This window comes from Ornithorhynchus anatinus, chromosome 8 (genome assembly GCF_004115215.2).
Source record: "Ornithorhynchus anatinus isolate Pmale09 chromosome 8, mOrnAna1.pri.v4, whole genome shotgun sequence".
Classification (NCBI taxonomy): domain Eukaryota; kingdom Metazoa; phylum Chordata; class Mammalia; order Monotremata; family Ornithorhynchidae; genus Ornithorhynchus; species Ornithorhynchus anatinus.
The window spans coordinates 5,088,872-5,108,131 of NC_041735.1; the positions used below are offsets into that span (position 1 = coordinate 5,088,872).

At 53.7% G+C, this 19,260-nt stretch overlaps 1 protein-coding gene across 1 annotated transcript; it reads right to left on the reverse strand.

Moving 5' to 3' along the window:
* Positions 1 to 8,149: 8,149 nt before the first annotated feature.
* Positions 8,150 to 19,000, reverse strand: RBPJL (recombination signal binding protein for immunoglobulin kappa J region like). Its single transcript, XM_039912877.1, has 12 exons — positions 18,958 to 19,000; positions 17,723 to 17,882; positions 16,819 to 16,944; positions 16,547 to 16,617; positions 16,283 to 16,398; positions 14,148 to 14,322; positions 13,227 to 13,364; positions 12,359 to 12,468; positions 11,101 to 11,250; positions 10,852 to 11,007; positions 9,224 to 9,327; positions 8,150 to 8,423 (listed from the first exon to the last, which is right to left on the reverse strand). The coding sequence occupies exons 1-12, from the start codon at positions 18,998 to 19,000 to the stop codon at positions 8,150 to 8,152; spliced, it is 1,623 nt and encodes a 540-aa protein (XP_039768811.1).
* Positions 19,001 to 19,260: the final 260 nt, after the last annotated feature.

The window sequence follows — 19,260 nt, forward strand, 5'->3', positions numbered from 1 at the left end:
CCCCTCCTCTCCTGTGTCGCTTTGTAAGCCTGGGGAGCGGGAGAGGGAGGGCCCAGGCGCCGAGGCCTTTTGGGAAGAGGATAATAATAATAATGTTGGTATTTGTTAAGCGCTTACTATGTGCAGAGCACTGTTCTAAGCGCTGGGGTAGACATAGGGGAATCAGTTGTCCCACGTGGGGCTCACAGTCTTAATCCCCATTTTACAGATGAGGTCACTGAGGTCCAGAGAAGTGAAGTGACTTGCCCACAGTCACACAGCTGACAAGTGGCAGAGCCGGGATTCGAACCCATGACCTCGGACTCCAAATCCCGTGCTCTTTCCACTGAACCACGCTGCAGTGGCTGAGGATGACCAGGCGGGTGGCCATCCTCCCGCGGAGCTGCCCGTAAGCCCGTCAGGGGTCAGGGATCGTCTCTATCTGTTGCCGAACTGTCCATTCCAAGCGCTTAGTACAGTGCTCTGCCGCATAGTGAGCGCTCAATAAATACCGTTGAATGAACGAATGAATGCCTGCCGCTCCTCGTAGACCCGGGCAGTCGTGTTGTGCCGTGCTCTCCCAAGCGCTTAGAGTAAACACTCAACAGATACGATCGACTGACCGCCTGGCTTCCTCCGTCTCGGTTCCTCGGTCGGGCGAGGTGGAGGGTGTGGGGCGATCCCTGAGCCGGCCGTGCCACCTACGTCTCTCCACAGAACAGGGGCAGGGAGGGAAACCGAGAGGCCTGACGGGACCTGCCCAAAATCTCAACCGGGAGGGTGGGGCAGCCAAAGAAGTCGGATGTCGTCATTCCCCATTCTGCACTTGCCACCAGCTCTCGGCCGGTTTAGCTCCTTCTAGGGACACGGAAGGCTCAATGCCGAAGTTAGAGGAGTCACCTGATGGAAAGGTCAGAGGCCTGGGAGCCAAAGGACCTGGGTTCTAATTCCCACTTCTGCCGCTTGCCCGCTTGGGCGAATCGCTTAACTGCTCTGACTCAGTTTCCTCGTCTGTAAAACGGGGACTCAATAACCGCTCCCACCCGCTTCGAGGACGAGTCTCCCCGAGGGTAAGGACTGTGTCCGACCCGATTACCTTGTATTTATCCGGGGTTAATACAACAGTTATAATTACTGGACGCGGCAGAGGCGTATTTGGGCCGATCCCAGGGTTACCCCCTGCCCACCTTAACCCATCATATCCGCCTCCACAATCAATCCGTGGATTTGCCAGACCTCACCTGTCGATTAGACCGTAGCCCGTCAGAGGTCAGGGACTGTCTCTCTCTGTTGCCGATTTGTCCATTCCAAGCGCTTAGTACAGTGCCCTGCACCTAGTAAGCGCTCAATAAATACTATTGAATGAATGGATGAACCAATGCCATGGAAAACAGGCTTCTTTAGAGGAGATGACAAGTGCGACTTGTTGGGGGACAGAGTAGGGGAGCAGTGCGGCCTAATGGAAAGAGCCGGGGTCTGAGAATCAGGGGTCCTGGGTTCTAATCCCAGCTCCGTTACTTGTCTGCTTTGTGACCTTGGGCAAGTCACTTAACCTCTCTGGGCCTCAGTTCCCTCATCGGCAAAATGGAGATTCAACCCGTTCTCCCTCCTAGCTAGACTGTGAGCCCCATGTGGGAACCTGATGCGCGGTGGATAAAGCACTGGCCTGGGATTCAGAAGGTCGTGGGTTCTAATCCACAAAGCAGCGTGGCGCAGTGGAAAGAGCACGGGCTTTGGAGTCAGGGCTCATGAGTTCGAATCCCAGCTCTGCCACTTGTCAGCTGTGTGACTGTGGGCGAGTCACTTAACTTCTCTGTGCCTCAGTTCCCTCATCTGTAAAATGGGGATTAAGACTGTGAGCCCCACGTGGGACAACCTGATTCCCCTGTGTTTACCCCAGCGCTTAGAACAGTGCTCTGCACATAGTAAGCGCTTAACAAATACCAACATTATTATTATTATTAATCCTGAACCCATCACTTGTCTGCTGTATGGTGTTGGACAAGTCACTCCCCTTCCCTCGGCCTCAGTTACCTCATCTGTAAAATGGGGATTGAGACTGTGAGCCCCATGTGGGACGGGGACCGTGTCCAACCCGATTTGCTTTTATCCACCCCAGCGCTTAGTTCAGCTCCAGGCACACAGTAAGCGCTTAACAAATACCACAATTATTATTAGTACTTATTATCGTATCTACCCCAGTGCTCAGTACAGTGTTTGGTATATAGTAAGCACCCAACAAATACCATTATTATGGTTAATTTATTTCTAGGATGTTCTAGATTCCAGGAGGTATCTTCTATCTACCCAGTGCTCAGTACAGTGTTTGGTATATAGTAAGCACCCAACAAATACCATTATTATGGTTAATTTATTTCTAGGATGTTCTAGATTCCAGGAGGTATCTTCTATCTACCCCAGCGCTCCGTACAGTGTTGGGTACCTAGGAAGTGCCCAACAAATACCATTATGATGGTTATATGATTTCTAGGACACAGAACTACAACCTGATTTCCTTGTATCTATTCCAGTGCTTAGTACGGTGTCTGACACATAGTAAGCGTGTAACAAATAATAATAATAGTAATAATCAAATAATAACAATGGATTCCAGGAGGAAGAGGAGAGCAGCGGTTTTGGTATCACTGCCCGCTGCTAGGCACAGTGCTGTCGTGCCGCTATGGCCAGGGTTCCTGCTCTGAGTGAATCTCAAAGAATCTGAGTGAATCCTAATAATAATAATAGTATTAAAGGTGACTCAGTCCGTCACTCCATCGTATTTATTGAACGCTTACTTTATGCGTCCTGTGTTGAGTGCTAAAGGGGTTTAGCTGGTTTCATGTCTGTCACAGGATGGAAGTGGGAGGGGTAAATGGGAGAGGAAGGGTGGCTGCCTAAGAAATAGTCTTTCCTCTTTCCCATGAGGGTTGGAATTCAATTCCTTAATAATAACTGTGGCGCTTGTTAAGCGCTTACTAGGTGCCAGGCGCTCTACTAAGGGCTGGGGTGGATAGAAGCAAATCGGGTTGGATGCAGTCCCTGTCCCATATGGGGCTCCCAGTCTCAATCCCTATTTGACAGATGAGGAAACTGGAGGCCCAGAGAAGTGAAGTGATTTGCCCAAGGTCGCACAGCAGACAAGTAGTGGGTCCGGGATTAGCACCCAGGGAAGCAGTGTGGTTTAGCGGAAAGAGCCCGGGCTTGGGAGTCAGAGGTTGTGGTTTCGAATCCCGGCTCCGCCACTTGTCAGCTGTGTGACTTTGGGCAAGTCACTTCACTGTGCCTCAGTTACCTCATCTGTCAAAGGGGGATGAAGACTTTGAGGCCTGCCTGGGACAACCTGATTACCTTGTATCTACCCCAGCACTTAGCACAGTGCTTGGCACATAATAAGCATTTAACAAATACCATTATTATTATTATTATTGTTGTGGCCTTCTGACTCCCAGGCCCGAGCTCTATCCACTACGCCATGTCCACCAACTCTATCGTACTGTTCGCTCCCAAGTGCTTAGTACAGTGCTCTGCACAGAGTAAGCATTCAATAAATACCCCACCTGTCAGGAATCCAGTCACAGAGCCTATGTTTGCAGGACTTCTGCAAGTCACTTAACTTCCCTGGGCCTCAGTTACTCATCTGTAAAATGGGATTAAGACTATGAACCCCACGTGGGACAGGGACTGTGTTCAACCTGATTAACTTGTATCTACTCCAGCGCTTAGAACACTGCTTGGCCCATAGTAAGCGCTTAACAAGTACCAGAACTATCATTACTATTCTTCTAAGCCATGACTTTCCTCCAGTTTCTGGAGTCAATCATCAGTCAATGAATCGTACTTATTGAGCGTTTACTGTGTGCAGAGCACAGTAGTAAACGTTCGGGAAATACGGTACAGTAGAGTTGGTAGACGGGTTCCCTGCCTACTACAGTCTAGAGGAAACATGGAACAACAACAGCTGATTGAGTGCCTGACTGAGCTTGGCTCCGGACTCTGCCCAGCGTGATGGGCACAGAAGTTTAAGAAGGAAGTTTAAGAATGGAGAATTCTTTTGCCTCCAGCTCAGACCCTTGCTTGGGAAATTTCAGGTCCACTTCCTTTTTCCAAGGGGGGGTTTCCACTCTCTGGCCTTCCTCTAAAACCAGGATGAGGTTTAACTCTTCATTCCCCACTGAAAGCCAGCTCCTTCCTGGCTCTCTCACACACGCTCACCCCCTCCTGACATTTTCTCACACTGCCTCGTGACCGGCTCTTGACTTCCCTAAGCTTGTCTGGTCCTCGAGGTCAGGAATCAGACTGTTATTCATTCATTCATTCATTCATTCAATCAATCGTATATACTGTGTGCATAGCAATAACGTTGGTATTTGTTAAGCGCTTACTATGTGCAGAGCACTGTTCTAAGCGCTGGGGTAGACACAGGGGAATCAGGTTGTCCCATGTGGGGCTCACAGTCTTAGTCCCCATTTTACAGATGAGGGAACTGAGGCCCAGAGAAGTGAAGTGACTTGCCCGCAGTCACACAGCTGACAAGTGGCAGAGCCGGGATTCGAACCCATGACCTCTGACTCCAAAGCCCGGGCTCTTTCCACTGAGCCACGCTGCTTCTCCGCACTGTACTAAGCGCTTGGGAGAGCATCCCGGCTCCACCACTTGTCTGTTGGGTGACCCTGGGCAAGTCACTTCACTTCTCCGTGCCCCAGTTTCCTCATCTACAAAATGCGGATTAAGACTCCGAACCCCACCTAAGACGGGGACTGTGTCCAACCTGATTAGCTTGTATCTAACCCAGTGTTTAGAAGAGTGCTTGACATTTTGTAACTGCTTAATACTATTATTATTATTGTTATAAGCAGCACGTCCTAGTAGAAAGAGAACAGGCCTGAGAGTCAGAGACCCTGGGCTCTAATCCTGGCTCCACCACTTGCCTGCTGTTGCTTCACTTCTTAATAATATTCATATTTGGTCAGCGCTTACTATGTGCAGAGCACTGTTTTAAGCACTGGGGGAGATACAGGGTAATCAGGTCGTCCCACGTGAGGCTCACAGTTAATCCCCATTTTACATATGAGGTAACTGAGACCCAGAGAATAATAATAATGTTGGTATTTGTTAAGCGCTTACTATGTGCAGAGCACTGTTCTAAGCGCTGGGGGAGATACAGGGTAATCAGGTCGTCCCACGTGAGGCTCACAGTTAATCCCCATTTTACAGATGAGGTAACTGAGGCCCAGAGAAGTGAAGTGACTCGCCCGCGGTCACACAGCTGACAAGTGGCAGAGCCGGGAGTCGAACCCATGACCTCTGACTCCGAAGCCCGGGCTCTTTCCACTGAGCCACGCGGCTTCCCTGCCACGCTGCTTCAGTTTCCTTATCTATAAAATCTTGCCCCTTAGACTGTGAGTTTCGGGTGGGATAGCAGGTGCTGTGTCTTGGTCCTACTCCTGAACTCAGCACAGTGCTTGGTACATAGAAAGCATTTAACCAGTACCAAAATTATTATTTCCATGCTTAACTTTCCTCTCTGTCAGGTCAGGTGGTCACTGACAGCACTCAAGAACACCAGGCTTCCCTTTGCCCTCTCCCCCACCACCCCACACGTCCATCCAATGCCAGACGGGGGACAGAACGGCTGTAAACGGGACCACCATCTCCTCCAAGAGGTCTTCCCCGACTGACCCCCTTATTTCCTCTTATTAAGAATAATAATAATAATAGTGATTATGGTATTTGTTAAGCACTTACTATGTGCCAGGCGCCATACTAAGCGCTGGGATGGAGACAAGCAAATCAAGTTGGACACAGTCCCTGTCCCACATGGAGCTCACGGCTTCAATCCCCTTTTTACAGATGAGATAACTGAGGCACAGAGAAGTAATGCGACTTTTTTTTTTGGTATTTGTTAAGCGCTTACTATGTGCACAGCACTGTTCTAAGCGCTGGGGTAAACACAGGGGAATCAGGTTGTCCCACGTGGGGCTCACAGTCTTCATCCCCATTTTACAGATGAGGGAACTGAGGCACAGAGAAGTGAAGTGACTTGCCCACAGTCACCCAGCTGACAAGTGGCAGAACTGGAATTCGAACCCATGACCTCTGACTCCAAAGCCCGGGCTCTTCCACTGAGCCACGCTGCTCTTAGTGACTTGCCTAAGGTCATACAGCAGGCAAGGCAAGTGACTCTTCTCCCACTCCCTTCTGTATCATCCTTGCACTTTCATTCATTCAATCATATCGATTGAGTGCTTACTGTGTGCAAAGCACTGTACTAAGCGCTTGGGAGAGGACAACATAGCAGTAAACAGACACGTTCCCTGCCCACAACAAGCTTACAGTCTGGAGATGAGTTTACAGTCTAGAGACCTGGGTTGGCACCATTTACTCACCCTTCCCTCAGTGCCCCACAACCCTTACATACACCTCCGTAATTTATTTATATTAATTTCTGTCTCCCCCTATAGACTGTAAACTCGTTATGGGCAAGGAATGTATTTACCAACTCACATTGTAGTGTCCCAAGTGCTTAGCACAGTGCTCTGCACACAGTAAGCGCGTAATAAATACGATTGATTGCATGACTTTCTAACTTGCTGGTGCGTTCCCGAGCACAGGATCTGGCCCGTGGGGGCAGCGGGTTCTAGGCCTCGCCGTCCCACATGGGGCTCACAGTCTTAATCCCCATTTTCCAGAGGAGGGAACTGAGGCACAGCGAAGTCAAGTGCCTTGCACAAAGTCACACGGCAGAGAAGTGACCAGGCACGATTAGAATCCAGGTCCTTCTGACTCCCAGGCCCGTACCCCGCCCACTAGGCCACGCTGCTTCTCTCTACCAAGCCACCAAGCTGCGACTCTCAGGTCACCGCTCTGACCTTCAGGCCGGCGGCCTGAATTCGATGAGTTCGAATCCCGGCTCCGCCACTCGGCAGCTGTGTGACCGTGGGCGAGTCACTTCACTTCTCTGGGCCTCAGTTTCCTCGTCTGTAAAATGGGGATTAACTGTGAGCCTCACGTGGGACGACCCGATTACCCTGTATCTCCCCCAGCGCTTAGAACAGTGCTCTGCACATAGTAAGCGCTTAACAAATGCCAACATTATTAGGAGCTCCCAGATGACCCCTCATTTTGTCCCTGCTGCTGGGTGGCGTTGGCGCCGGGTGCCTCTAGACTGTCAGCTCGTTGTGGGCAGAGAATGTGTCCGTTTATTGTCCTCTCCCGAGCGCTTAGACCAGTGCTCTGCACACAGTTAAGCGCTCAATAAAGGCGACTGACTCTACTGGCTGGAGAGGCCGTGAAAAGGCAAGTTTCAGTTTAAGACACGAGGTGGCAGCAGGTCTCTGTGCAACGGGAGCAACTGAGTCCCAGCAGGAAGAACCAAATTCCCGGTGGAACAGCTGAATCCCGGGAGGAATAACCCAATCCCAGGAGGAAAAGCCAAGTCCCACGAACAACACCCAAGTCCCGGGAGGAACAGCTAAATCCCAGGAGGAAAAGCCAAGGCCCAGAAGGAACAGCGGCTTGGGGAAGCAAGCGTGGCTTAGAGGCAAGAGCCCGGGCCTGGAGGACGTGGGTTCCAATCCCGACTCTACCCACTGGTGGGTGACCTGGGGCAAACCGCTTCACTTGTCGGTGCCTCAGTTACCTCATCTGGAAACCGATTAGACTGTAAGCCCGTCATAAGGGCAGGAACTGTCTCTATCTGTTACCGATTTGTCCATTCCAAGCGCTTAGTACAGTGCTCTGCATATAGTAAGCGCTCAATAAATACTATTGAGTGAATGAATGAAAATGGGGATTAGTACAGTGTTCTGCATATAGTAAGCGCTCAATAAATACTATTGAGTGAATGAATGAAAATGGGGATTAAAACCGTGAGCCCCACATGGGACAACCTGATTACTTTGTATCTACCTCAGCAATTTAGAACAGTGCTCGGGACATAGGAAGCGCTTAACAAATAACATGATATTAATAATAATAACAACAGCTAAATCCCAGGAGGAAGAGCTGAATCTTACTGATCTAGGAGGGATGCTATACGTGCATCGCGACAGCTTCTGGGGCAGAAAAAAGGAGGTGGTCACAGAAAGGGGTTCTTGCGGTGAGTTTACTGAGCTCGAGCCCCATCCCTGCCCGTTTCCCCCCACACCCCCCCTCCCACCCTCTCCTAGGCTTAGTTCTGTATGAAGAGGTGGAAGTTGGTGCGGGTGAACTCGTGGTGAATGCTGTCTAGAAACGTGTCAGAGTCCTGGGGCCTTTCGGGGAGGCCTGGGGGTCCGGGTAGGCCGTTCAGCTCCGGGGTGTAGGTGAAGGAGAAGGCGCTGGAGTAGAGGAGCCCATCCGCCCGCATCAGCCTCAGAGGAACCGTGATCGGGACCCGCAGCCAACGCCAGTCGCTGCCGAAGGCCGCCACATCCGGCACCACGCACACCAACGAGCGGGGGCTCCTGCGGGCACCCGTGCCCCCCGGGGTCGTATCAGCCACCCGCCGTGCGGTTCTACCCCATGGGCCCTCCCCGAACCCCGACGGGAACAGCCGAGAACCAAGGAGGAACGGTCGAGTCCCAGGAGGAATAGCTGACTACCAGAAGGAAAAGCTAAGTCCCAGGAGGAACAGCCGAGTCCCAGGAGGAACAGCTGATTCCCGGGAGGAACAGCTAAGTCTCAGGAAGAACAGCTAAGTCCCAGGAGGAATAGCCGACCACCAGGAACAAAAGTTGAGTCCCAGGAGGAATAGCCGAATACAAGGAGGAAAAGCTAAGTCCCAGGAGGAACAACCGAGTCCCAGGAGGAACAGGTCAGTGCCAGGAGGAAGAGCTAAGCTCCAGGAGGTATAGCAGAATCCCAGAAGGAAAAGCTAAGTCACAGGAGGAATAGCTGAGTCCCAGGAGGAACAGCGGAATCCCGGGAGCAATAGCTGAGTCCCAAGAGCAATAGCCAAGGAACAGGAGGAAAAGCTAAGTCCCAACAGGAACAGGTAAGACCCAGGAGGAAGAGCTAAGCTCCAGGAGGTACAGCCGAGTCCCAGAAGGAAGAGCTAAGCCCCAGGAGGAATAGCCGAGTCCCAGGAGGAACAACAGCTGAGTCCCAGAAGGAAGAGCTAAGCCCCAGGAGGAATAGCCAAGTCCCAGGAGGAACTGCTAAGTCCCAGCAGGAACAACAAAGAACCAGGACCCCCACCCCTCCCCCAATCCCAACCCAATTGCTGCCACCCCCCCCCCCCCCCGCCCTTCCCCCGGTCAGGTACCTGTACATGGTTTCGGCCTCCACGTCACCGAACCAGACTTTGAGGCCTCCGTGAAAGTTCTCTCCCTGCAGCTCCAGCGTGGCCACGTCCCCTCCGCCGCTCAGCTGCGGGAACACAAGGGCGGGCTGGGGTCAGCCTGGGGAGAGCCTGGGATCAGGAGCCCGAGCCCGAGCCCAAGCCATCCCTTTTGGCACTGCCCATATACTGGCTCCTTCTAGACTGTAAGGTCGTCGTGGGCGGGGAATGGGTCTGTTTATTGTTCTATTGTACTCCCCCATGCACTTGGTGCAGTGCTCTGCACGCAGTAAGTGCTCAATAAATACGACTGAATGAATGAACCACCCGCGGGGAAGGGCACATTCAGAGGGTCCGGACCCGAAGGTGTGTTTTATGGTATTTGTCAAGCCCTACGGGTCACACACTAAGCCCTGGGGTAGGGACAAGTTAATTTTCAGACCCAATCTCTTTCCCCCATGGGGCTCACAATTCATTCATTTATTCACTCGTATTTCTGTGGGTAGGGAATGTGTCTGTTTATTGTGTCTGCGTAGGGCACTGTACTGAGCATTTGGGAAAGTACAACACAAAAATAGACATATTCCCTGCCCACAACGAGTTTATAATCTAGAGGGGGGGAGACAGACATCAGTACAAATAAATTAACTGCAGATCTGTACATACGTGCTGAGGGGCTGGGAGAGGGGAAGAGCAAAGGGAGAAAGTTAGGGTGACGCAGGAGGGAGTGGAAAATGAGAAAAAGTGGTTAGTACAGTGCTTTGCACACAGTGAGCGCTCAATAAATGCAACTGAATGAATGAATTGAGCACTTATGTCATGCATGGCACTGTACTAAGCACTTGGGAGGGTAAAATAGAACAATAAACAGACACATTCCCTGCCCACAACGAACTGAGGAGGGAGACCAGTCAATCCCCATTTTGCAGATGGGGGAACTGAGGCCTGGAGAAGTGAAGTGACTTGCCCAAGATCACACAGCAGAGATGGGGTGGAGTCAGGACCAGAACCGTGATTAGAGAAGCAGCATGGCTTAGAGAAGCAGCCTCCTGGTTTAGTGGAAAGAGCCCAGGCTTGGGAGCCAGAGGACGTGGGCTCACTGGAAAGAGCACGGGCTTTGGAGTCAGAGGTCATGGGTTCGAATCCCAGCTCTGCCACTTGGCAGCTGTGTGACTTTGGGCAAGTCACTTAACTTCTCGGTGCCTCAGTTACCTCATCTGTAAAATGGGAATTAAGACTGTGAGCCCCACGTGGGACAACCTGATTCCCCTGTGTCTACCCCAGCGCTTAGAACAGTGCTCGGCCCATAGTAAGCGCTTACCAAATGCCAACATTATTAATCCCTACTCTGCCACTTATCCGCTGTGTGACCTTGGGCGAACCACTTCACTTCTCTGGGCCTCAGTCCCCTCATCTGTAAAATGGAGATTAAGACTGTGAGTCCCACGTGGGACAACCTGATGACCTCGTATCTACCCCAACGCTTTGAACAGTGCTTGGCACATAGTAAACGCTTAACAAATACCATGGTTATTATTCTTATTATTAACCCAGGTCCTCTGACTCCCAGGCCCGGGCTCTTTCCGCTAGGCCGCGTTGCTTCTAGGTCGTACCTCGAGGGTGCTGATGAGGGGCACGGGGGTGACGGGCTCTCGGGCACAGCTGAGGCTGGCGCGGAAGGAGAACTCCACCGACTCGGTGCCGATGATGGTCCAGCAGGAGCTGTCGTTCAGCAGGGCCCGGTTGGCTTCCTTCGGGCAGGGCGAAGCCTGCGAGGGCAGAGGGGGCAACGGGGTCCAAGGGGAGTCCAAGGGGGCCTGGAGCGGGCAGGGGGCGGGAGGGGACGGGGGCAGGCAGGGCACCTGGAACTGCACGACCTTCTCGGTGGCCAAACACAGATAGAGGCCGCCCTCTCCGCCCCCGCTGGGGAACTGGAGCGCGCACTTGTGCAGCTGAGAAATGGGCTCATCGACGTCCAGGAGGGCACACTGTTTGGCCACTTTGCGGATGATCTGGAAGGAAAGGAAGCAGGAGGCAGGAGGCAGGAGACAGAAAGCACACCATTGACAGGGAAGGGAAAGGGTCGCCAAATCCACACTGGACACCATCTCCAAACCCCCACTCTCCCTCCGCCTCCCAGATCCAGCCCCTCCCCTTGCCCGACACATATGCTCCCTCTCTCTCTCTGTTTCTCTCTCCACCTCAATGTTTCTCTCTCTATCTCTCTCTGTGTCTCGGTTTCTCTCTCAACCTCTCTCTGGTTCTCAGTCTCTCTGTATCTTTCTCTGTGTCTGTTTCTGTCTCCCTCTTTCTCTGTGTCTCTGTTTCTCCATTTCTCTCGGTGTCTCTCTTTCTCTGTGTATCTGTATCTGTCTCTCCCTGTTTCTCTCTCGCTTTCTAGCTCTCTCTGAATCTCTGTTTCTGTTTCTCTCTCTTTCTGTCTCTCCCTGTTTCTCTCTCTCTTTCTGTATCTCTCTTTCTCGGTGTCTCTCTGCTTCTGTGTTTTTCCCTCTCCACCTCTTTCTCTTTCTCTCAGTCTTTCTGTATCTGTCTTTCTCTTTCTCTCCATTTCTGTCTCTCTCCATCTGTCTCTTTCTCTGTATCTCTCTGTTTCTCTCTCCATCTCTGTCTCTCTGTTTCTATCTTTTAATATCTCCCTCTGTCTCCGTATCTCTTTCTCTGTGTCTCTGTTTCCATCTCTTCATCTCTCTCTGTTTCTCTGTCTCCCTTGGTATCTCTCTTTCTCTGTGTCTCTGTCTCTCCCTGTTTCTCTCTGACTTTGGGTTTCTGTTTCTCTCTTTCTCCCTGTCCCTCTATGTCTCTCCCTATTTCTCTCTCTCCGACTGTCTCTGTATCTCTCTTTCTCCATGTCTCTCTGCTTCTCTCTCTTCATTTCTCCCTCCCCTTCTGAGTCTCTCCCTCTTTGGCTCTTTCTGCATCTGTCTTTCTCTGTGTCTGTTTCTCTCTCTCTTTCTCTAGCTCTCTCCGTGTCTGTCTCTGTTCCTCTCCCTCTCTGTCTCTTTCTCAGTATCTCTGTTTCTCCATCTCCCTCTGGCTGTCTCAGTTTCTCTGCGAGTGTGTCCCCTCCCCTGGCCGACCCCTCCGTCTCCGGGACCTTACCATGGGGGGCAGAGTGACCCCGGTGACGGTGCAGACGAGCTGCACGAGGGAGCCGTAGCGGATGTAGCCCTCGCGGAGTGGGAAGTCCCCCGGGGGGAACCGCTCGTCCGCTGGAGAGAAGGGGGTGAGGGCCAGGAGGGATAGTAGCCTGGTAGGTGCTCAGCAAAGTCTCCAACCCCAACCCCCGAGCCCACACACCCGGGCCAGCCCATACACGCACACACACCCTCGCACCCACACAAATCCACATATACACACCTGCATCCACACAAATGCACACGCACTGGAGTCCAAGACCCCTCCCTGAAATGCACACACAAAGCCCTAGTGAATAGACTCAGCCTGGGAGTCAGGAGAACCTAGGTCCTAGTCCTGACTCTGCCACTTGTCTGCTCTGTGACCTTGGGCGAGTCATTCATTCATTCAGTCGCATTTATTAAGCGCTCACTGTGCGCAGAGCACCGTACTAAGTGCTCTGGGCCTCAGTTCCCTCATCCGTAAAATGGGGATTGAGGCGGTGAGCCCCATATGGGCCAGGGTCTGAATCCAACCTGGACTGTAAGCCCGTCAATGGGTAGGGACTGTCTCTATCTGTTGCCGATTTGTCCATTCCAAGCGCTTAGTACAGTGCTCTGCACATAGTAAGCACTCAATAAATACTGTTGAATGATCAGCTTGTATCTATCCCGGCGCTGAGTACAGTGGCTGGCACATGGTAAGTGCTTAACAAATACCTTAAAAAAAACCCCCACACTCGTGTCCTCGGCCACATACGCTAATGCACATAGACACAGACACATGGGCTGATTCCTTTCCACCCCTGCTGCAGGCCCGGGATGGGTAGGGGATGGGTGAGGGAGGGTCGTACCCAGGTGCAGGGTAAAGGCGGCCCACTGGCGAGCGCTGGCGATGAAGGCGCCGCCCTCCACCGACAGGTAGCGGGTGGACACGGTCTGGGAGCGCAGGCGGTTGAACAGGGACACCTTGGAGCCAGAGGAGATGCACACTGCGTCGGGGAAGAAGGGCACGACGCTCAGCCCGTAGCCCCCGCCTGGGGCCTGGACCCACTGCCTGATTGCCTCCCCTTCAAAGACCACCTCAAGGCAGTAGTAATCATCCTCTAGACGCTAAGCTCGTTGTGAGCAGGAAATACATCCATTTATTATTATATTGTATTCTCCCAAGCGTTTAGTACAGTGCCCTGTGCATAGTAAGCATTCAATAAATACCCCTGAATGAATGAATGAATGAAGGTCCTTTTGACTCTAACCTCATCCTCCAGACTGTAAACTTGTTCTCTGGACTGTAAGCTCATTGAGGACAGGAATTATGACCATTTATTATTCTATTATACTCTTCCAAGTGTTTAGTACAGTGTGCTGCACATAGTAAATGCTCAATAAATACCACCGAACCAATGAAGGAACGAATGAAAGTCCTTTTGCCTGTAAACTCATCCTCTAGGCTGTAAACTCGTCCTCTGGACTGTAAGCTCGTTGAGGGCAGGGAATTATCTGTTTACTGTTATATTGTAGTCTCCCAAGCGCTTAGTACAGTGTTCTGCACACAGTGAGTGCTCAGTGAAAAAGACTGAATGAGTGAAAGTCCTCTAGACTGTAAGCTCGTTCTCTAGACTGTAAATTCGTCCTTTAGACTTGTAAGCCCGTTGTGGGGAGGGAATGTGTCTGTTGTATTATTCTATTGTCCTCTCCCCAGCGCTTAGTCCAGTGCTCTGCACACGGTAGGAACTCAATATATACGACCGATTGAACTGGTGGCCGCGGCTTACGGTCAGTGTTCTTCAGAGACTGCTTCTTCTGCGAGGGCTTGGAGATGACCTTGATGAGGCGGCTGTGGAAGGTGCCCAGCTCGCGGCCTCCTCGAAGCACCAGGCTCAGCACCAGGCGGAAGTGCTTCCTCTTGTCGGCGTCCGAGATGAACAGGGCCTTGGCGCAACCGAACTCCTGTCCGGCCCCGGGGGGGGAGGGGAGGGGAAAGGTGGGGGGTCCCCACCTTTACCCGCCACCTCCTCCATCCCCCCCCCAAGAGGCTCGGCCTCCCGCCGCTCCTCCGACCTGTAAAGAGAGGCGTCCACCCCCTGCCTCCCCCCAGTCGCCGAGAGCCCTGGTTCCTCGGGCAGTGAGGGGTCACAGGGTCTCTCTTCAGTTTCCTCCGCTCCCCTTTGCCTCACCCCTTCCTCCTCCATCCCACCTCTGCTTCTTCTGCCCCCTCCATCCCACCTCTACCCCCTGCCTCACCCCTGCTCCCTCTGCTTCACCTCTATCTCCTCCACCCACCTCTGCCCCTCTCTGCTTCACCCCTGCCCCCTCCATCCCACCTCTGCCCCCTCTGCCTCACCTACTGCCCCCTCCGCCTCACCTACTGCCCCCTCCATCCCACCTCTGCCCCCTCTGCCTCACCTACTGCCCCCTCCATCCCCCCTCTGACCCCTCTGCCTCACCTACTGCCCCCTCCATCCCCCCTCTGCCCCCTCTGCCTCACCTACTGCCCCCTCCATCCCCCCCTCTGCCTCACCTACTGCCCCTTCCATTCCACCTCTGCCCCCCGCCTCATCCCTGCTCCCTCTGCTTCATCTCTACCTCCTCCACCCCACCTCTGCCCCTCTCTGCTTCAACCCTGCCCCTCTGCCTCACCTACTGCCCCCTCCATCCCATCTCTGCCCCCTCTGCTTCACCTCTGTCTCCTCCACCCCACTCTCTGCTTCACCCCTGCCCCCTCCATCCCACCTCTGCCCCCCTCTGCCTCATCTACTGCCCCCCTCTGCCTCGCCCCTGCCCCCTCTGCTTCACCTCTCTCCCCTCCACCCCACCTCTCCACTTCACCCCTACAGCCTCCATCTCTTGCCAAATTGTACATTCCAAGTGCTTAGTACAGTGCTCTGCACATAGTAAGTGCTCAATAAATACGACGGAATGAATCCCACCTCTGCCCCCACACCTCACCCTGCTCCCTCTGCTTCACCTCTATCTCTTCCATCCTTCTACCCCTCTCTGCTTCACCCCTGTCCCTTCCATCCCACCTCCACCCCCTCTCTCTGCCTCACCCCTATCTGAATCAATCAATCAGATTTACTGAGCGCTTATTGTGTGCAGAACACCGTACTAAGCGCTTGGGAGAGTACATTATAACAGCACTGGTAGACACGTTCCCTGCCCACAACGAGGGCAGGAGAGGGGAGACAGATATTAATATAGATACATCAATGATAGCTATGAATATAAGTACTGTGGGGCTGAGGGAGGGGTGAATAAAGGGTGCAGATCCAAGTTCTGAAAGCAGAGGGAGCGTAATGATCGGCGACGGGTCCCTGGAAACCGTCTTCACTGGCGGAAAGTGTTTCTTATCTCGAACGAAAGGTCCCGAGCCAACATACGTGAGACTTTTACTGGCCCCACAATGGCGAGGCACCCCACATGAAGCTGACGGGAACGTTTTGACAAAGGGAAGCTTGTCAAAACTCTCACTCCCCTCTGCCTCATCCCTATCCCTTCCACCGCCCCCTCTAATAATAATAATAATAACTGTGGTATTTGTTAAGCGCTTACCATGTGCCAGGCACCGTTCTAAGCGCTGGGGTGGATACCAGCGAACGGGGTTGGACACAGTCCCTGTCCCTCGAGGGGCTCACAATCTCAACCCCCCATTTCCAGATGAGGTCACTGAGGCCCAGAGAAGTGAAGTGACCCACCCAAGGTCACGCAGCAGGCAAGCTGGGATCGGAACCTGTGACTTGCTGACTTCTAGGCCCCGGGCTCCGGCCACTGCATCATGCTGCTACTCTTCTGTGCCTCACCCCTCCTCCCCGTCTCTCCCCCTGCCGCGCTTTCCACCTCGCTCCCCCAAACCGCCCCTGCCGGAACAGAAGGATGGAGGGATGAGGGGAGCCCCCGGGCCTGCACTCACTCTGGAGTCCGGCTGCTCCTCGAAGTTCAACTTCTGCGTCTCGGCCGCGCCTCCGGCCGTCCCGTCCAGGCCCATGTAGCCGCAGACCGTGGGCCCCGACTCACCGGCCTCCGGCGCTGCGGCCGGAGGTCATCCGGGGGTCATCCGGGGGTCAGCCCGGGCCCTCGCTCCCACCCCCACGGGGGCGTCCCGCGCGGCCCTCTCCCTTCTCCCCGGGAACACCGGATCCTCGTGGTGTACACCCGCCCGGCTCCATCTTCCCACCTTGCCCCTGCTCGGCCTTGAGCCTCCAGCCCGGGCCCGCGAGGTAGACGCACGGCGGAGGACAGAAGAACCTGAACCGGAACCAGACGCGGGTCGGCCGGGTCCCCACGGGGCCTCGAAGCCCCCCGCGGACCCAGATGCCGGTTCCCTCCCGGCCCACCCGCCCGACGGGCGCAGGACCGGGTGGCAGAGGGCGCGGCGGGGGGCGGCGGAGGGATGAGATGGGAGAGTTTGGGGAGAGGGGGCCGCCCGCCCGGGTGCCAGGCTCCTACCGCTTCTCGTTCCCGTAAGATTTCTGAGCCACTTTGGCGTGCAGAATCCGCACCGTCTGCTCCGAAGGCAGCTGCAGGGAGCGACGCGTCCCATCTCGCCGGAGGGTCGCCTGCTCTTGGGGGACCCTGGGGAAAAGGGGAACAGCCCCCGGAGTCTGAGCGACCGTGACCAACTTACAGTCCCTCTAGACTGGAAGCTCACTGTGGCAGGGAATGTGTCTGCTTATTGTTCTATTGTACTCTCCCAGGCGCTTAGTACAGGCCTCTGCACACAGTAGGTGCTCAATAAATAGGATTGACTGACAATGAATGAATGAGAAGTTGGGCGAGTATCACACCGCCCAGGGCATGGTGGAGGGGAAGGGGAAGCCAGCCAACTAGCGACGCGTCAGGGCGGCGGGTGCCAACTTTGTGTTATGATTGCCCGGATTCACTCATTCCATTGTATTTATTGAGCGCTTACTGTGGGCGGAGCACTGTACTAAGCGCCCGGGAGAGTTTACCTCATCTGTAAAATGGGGATGAAGACTGTGAGCCCCACGGGGGACGACCCGATTCCCCTGTGTCTCCCCCAGCGCTTAGAACAGTGCTCTGCACGTAGTAAGCGCTTAACAAATACCAACATTATTATTATTATTACAACCCAACAACAAACAGACACATTCCCCGCCCACAATGAGTTTACAGTCTAGGGTGGGGAATGAAAGCCAAGAGTCTGCTACACTGCCAATCCGCTGTGGGCGGGGAACGTGTCCCCCATTTGTACTCTCCCCAGCGCTTAGTACGATACTCAGCACACAGTAAGTGCTCAATAAATAACCACAGATTGGGGATCGATTGGGGAGTAGGCGGGGCGTGGCCTGAGAGTGGCGGACAGGCTTCAAGGAGAAACCCCCAATCTGGCCTGGGAAATTCTCGGGCCTTATCGGAGGCCGGGAGTTCAACTCGGACGACGGTGGGGAAAAAACAATGATTTTTGTCCCATTTCTGGAAAAGCGTGGGGGCCGCGGCCGCGTCGCCTGTGACCGAAGCCCCCGTCCAGCCTCGGGGAGCAAGCCGCCCTTCTGCGGACACTCAAGTGGACACTCAGGCAACAGGAGCAGGCGAATCGGGGACACGAAGGGCTCTGGCGGGGCGGATAAAAGCCGGGAAAGGTTATTATTAATATAATAATATTTGTTAAGCACTTACTCTGTTCCAAGCACTGTTCTAAACGCTGAAGTAAATACCAGTTAACCAGGGTGGACACAGTCCCTGCCCCACATGGAGCTCACGCTTTTAATCCCTGTTTTATATGAGGGAACTGAGGCCCAGAGAAGTAAAGGGTCACACAGCAGACCTGCAGTGGAGCCAGGATTCGAAGCCAGGTCCTCTGACTCCCAGAGGAGAAGCAGCGTGGCTCAGCGGAAAGAGCCGGAGGTCAAGGGTTCGAATCCCGGCTCCGCCACCTGTCAGCTGTGTGACTTTGGGCAAGTCGCTTCACTTCTCGGGGCCTCAGTGACCTCAGCTGGAAAATGGGGATTAAAACTGTGAGCCTCACGGGGGACAACCTGATTACCTGTACCTACCTCAGCGCTTAGAACATTCATTCATTCATTCAATCGTATTTATTGAGCGCTTCCTAGGTGCAGAGCACTGTACTAAGCGCTTGGAATGTGCAAATCGGTAACAGACAGAGACCGTCCCTGCCCTCTGACGGGCTTACGGTCTCATCGGGGGGGACGGACGGACAAGAACAATGGCAATGAATAGAATCGAGGGGATGAAGATCTCATTAAAACAATAGCAAATAAATAGCATCAAGGCCACGTATGTCTCATTGACAAAATAAATAGGGTAATGACAAAATAAATAGGGTAATGACAAAATGAATAGGGTAGAACAGTGCTCGGCACATAGTAAGCGCTTAACAAATACCAACATTATTATTCTTCCCGTGGTTTAGTGGATAGATCGGGGTGTGGGGAGGGGGCACGGAGTAGGCCGGGGGTCTCTGCTGGCCGGGGCCTCGGGGCGGGCCCGAGGGGCTGCCGCCGACCGCCCGCTGTCTAAATATTGGGCCAGCCCCGGGTTCAATGGGGTCTTTGCGGAGGCTCAGCCCCCTCCCGCTCTGCGGGGGCGACCACCCAGCCTCCCCACCTGGCTTGGCCCGCTGCCCGGCCGGGACACACAATGCCCGCATTGACGCTGGAGGCTCCGCTGCCTCGGCGCCCCCCGGCCCGGTCCAGGCCCGCCCGGCCCCTCCTCGGCGGGTGGCAGGGGAGCTGGAGGGCTGGGTACTAAGGCACCAACGGACTACTACTACTCATAATAATTATGCTATTTATTAAGCGCTTACTATGTGCCAGGCACTGGACTGTGGGACTTCACTTCTCTGGGCCTCAGTTCCCTCATCTGGAAAATGGGGATTAAGATCGTGAGCCTCACGTGGGACAACCTGAT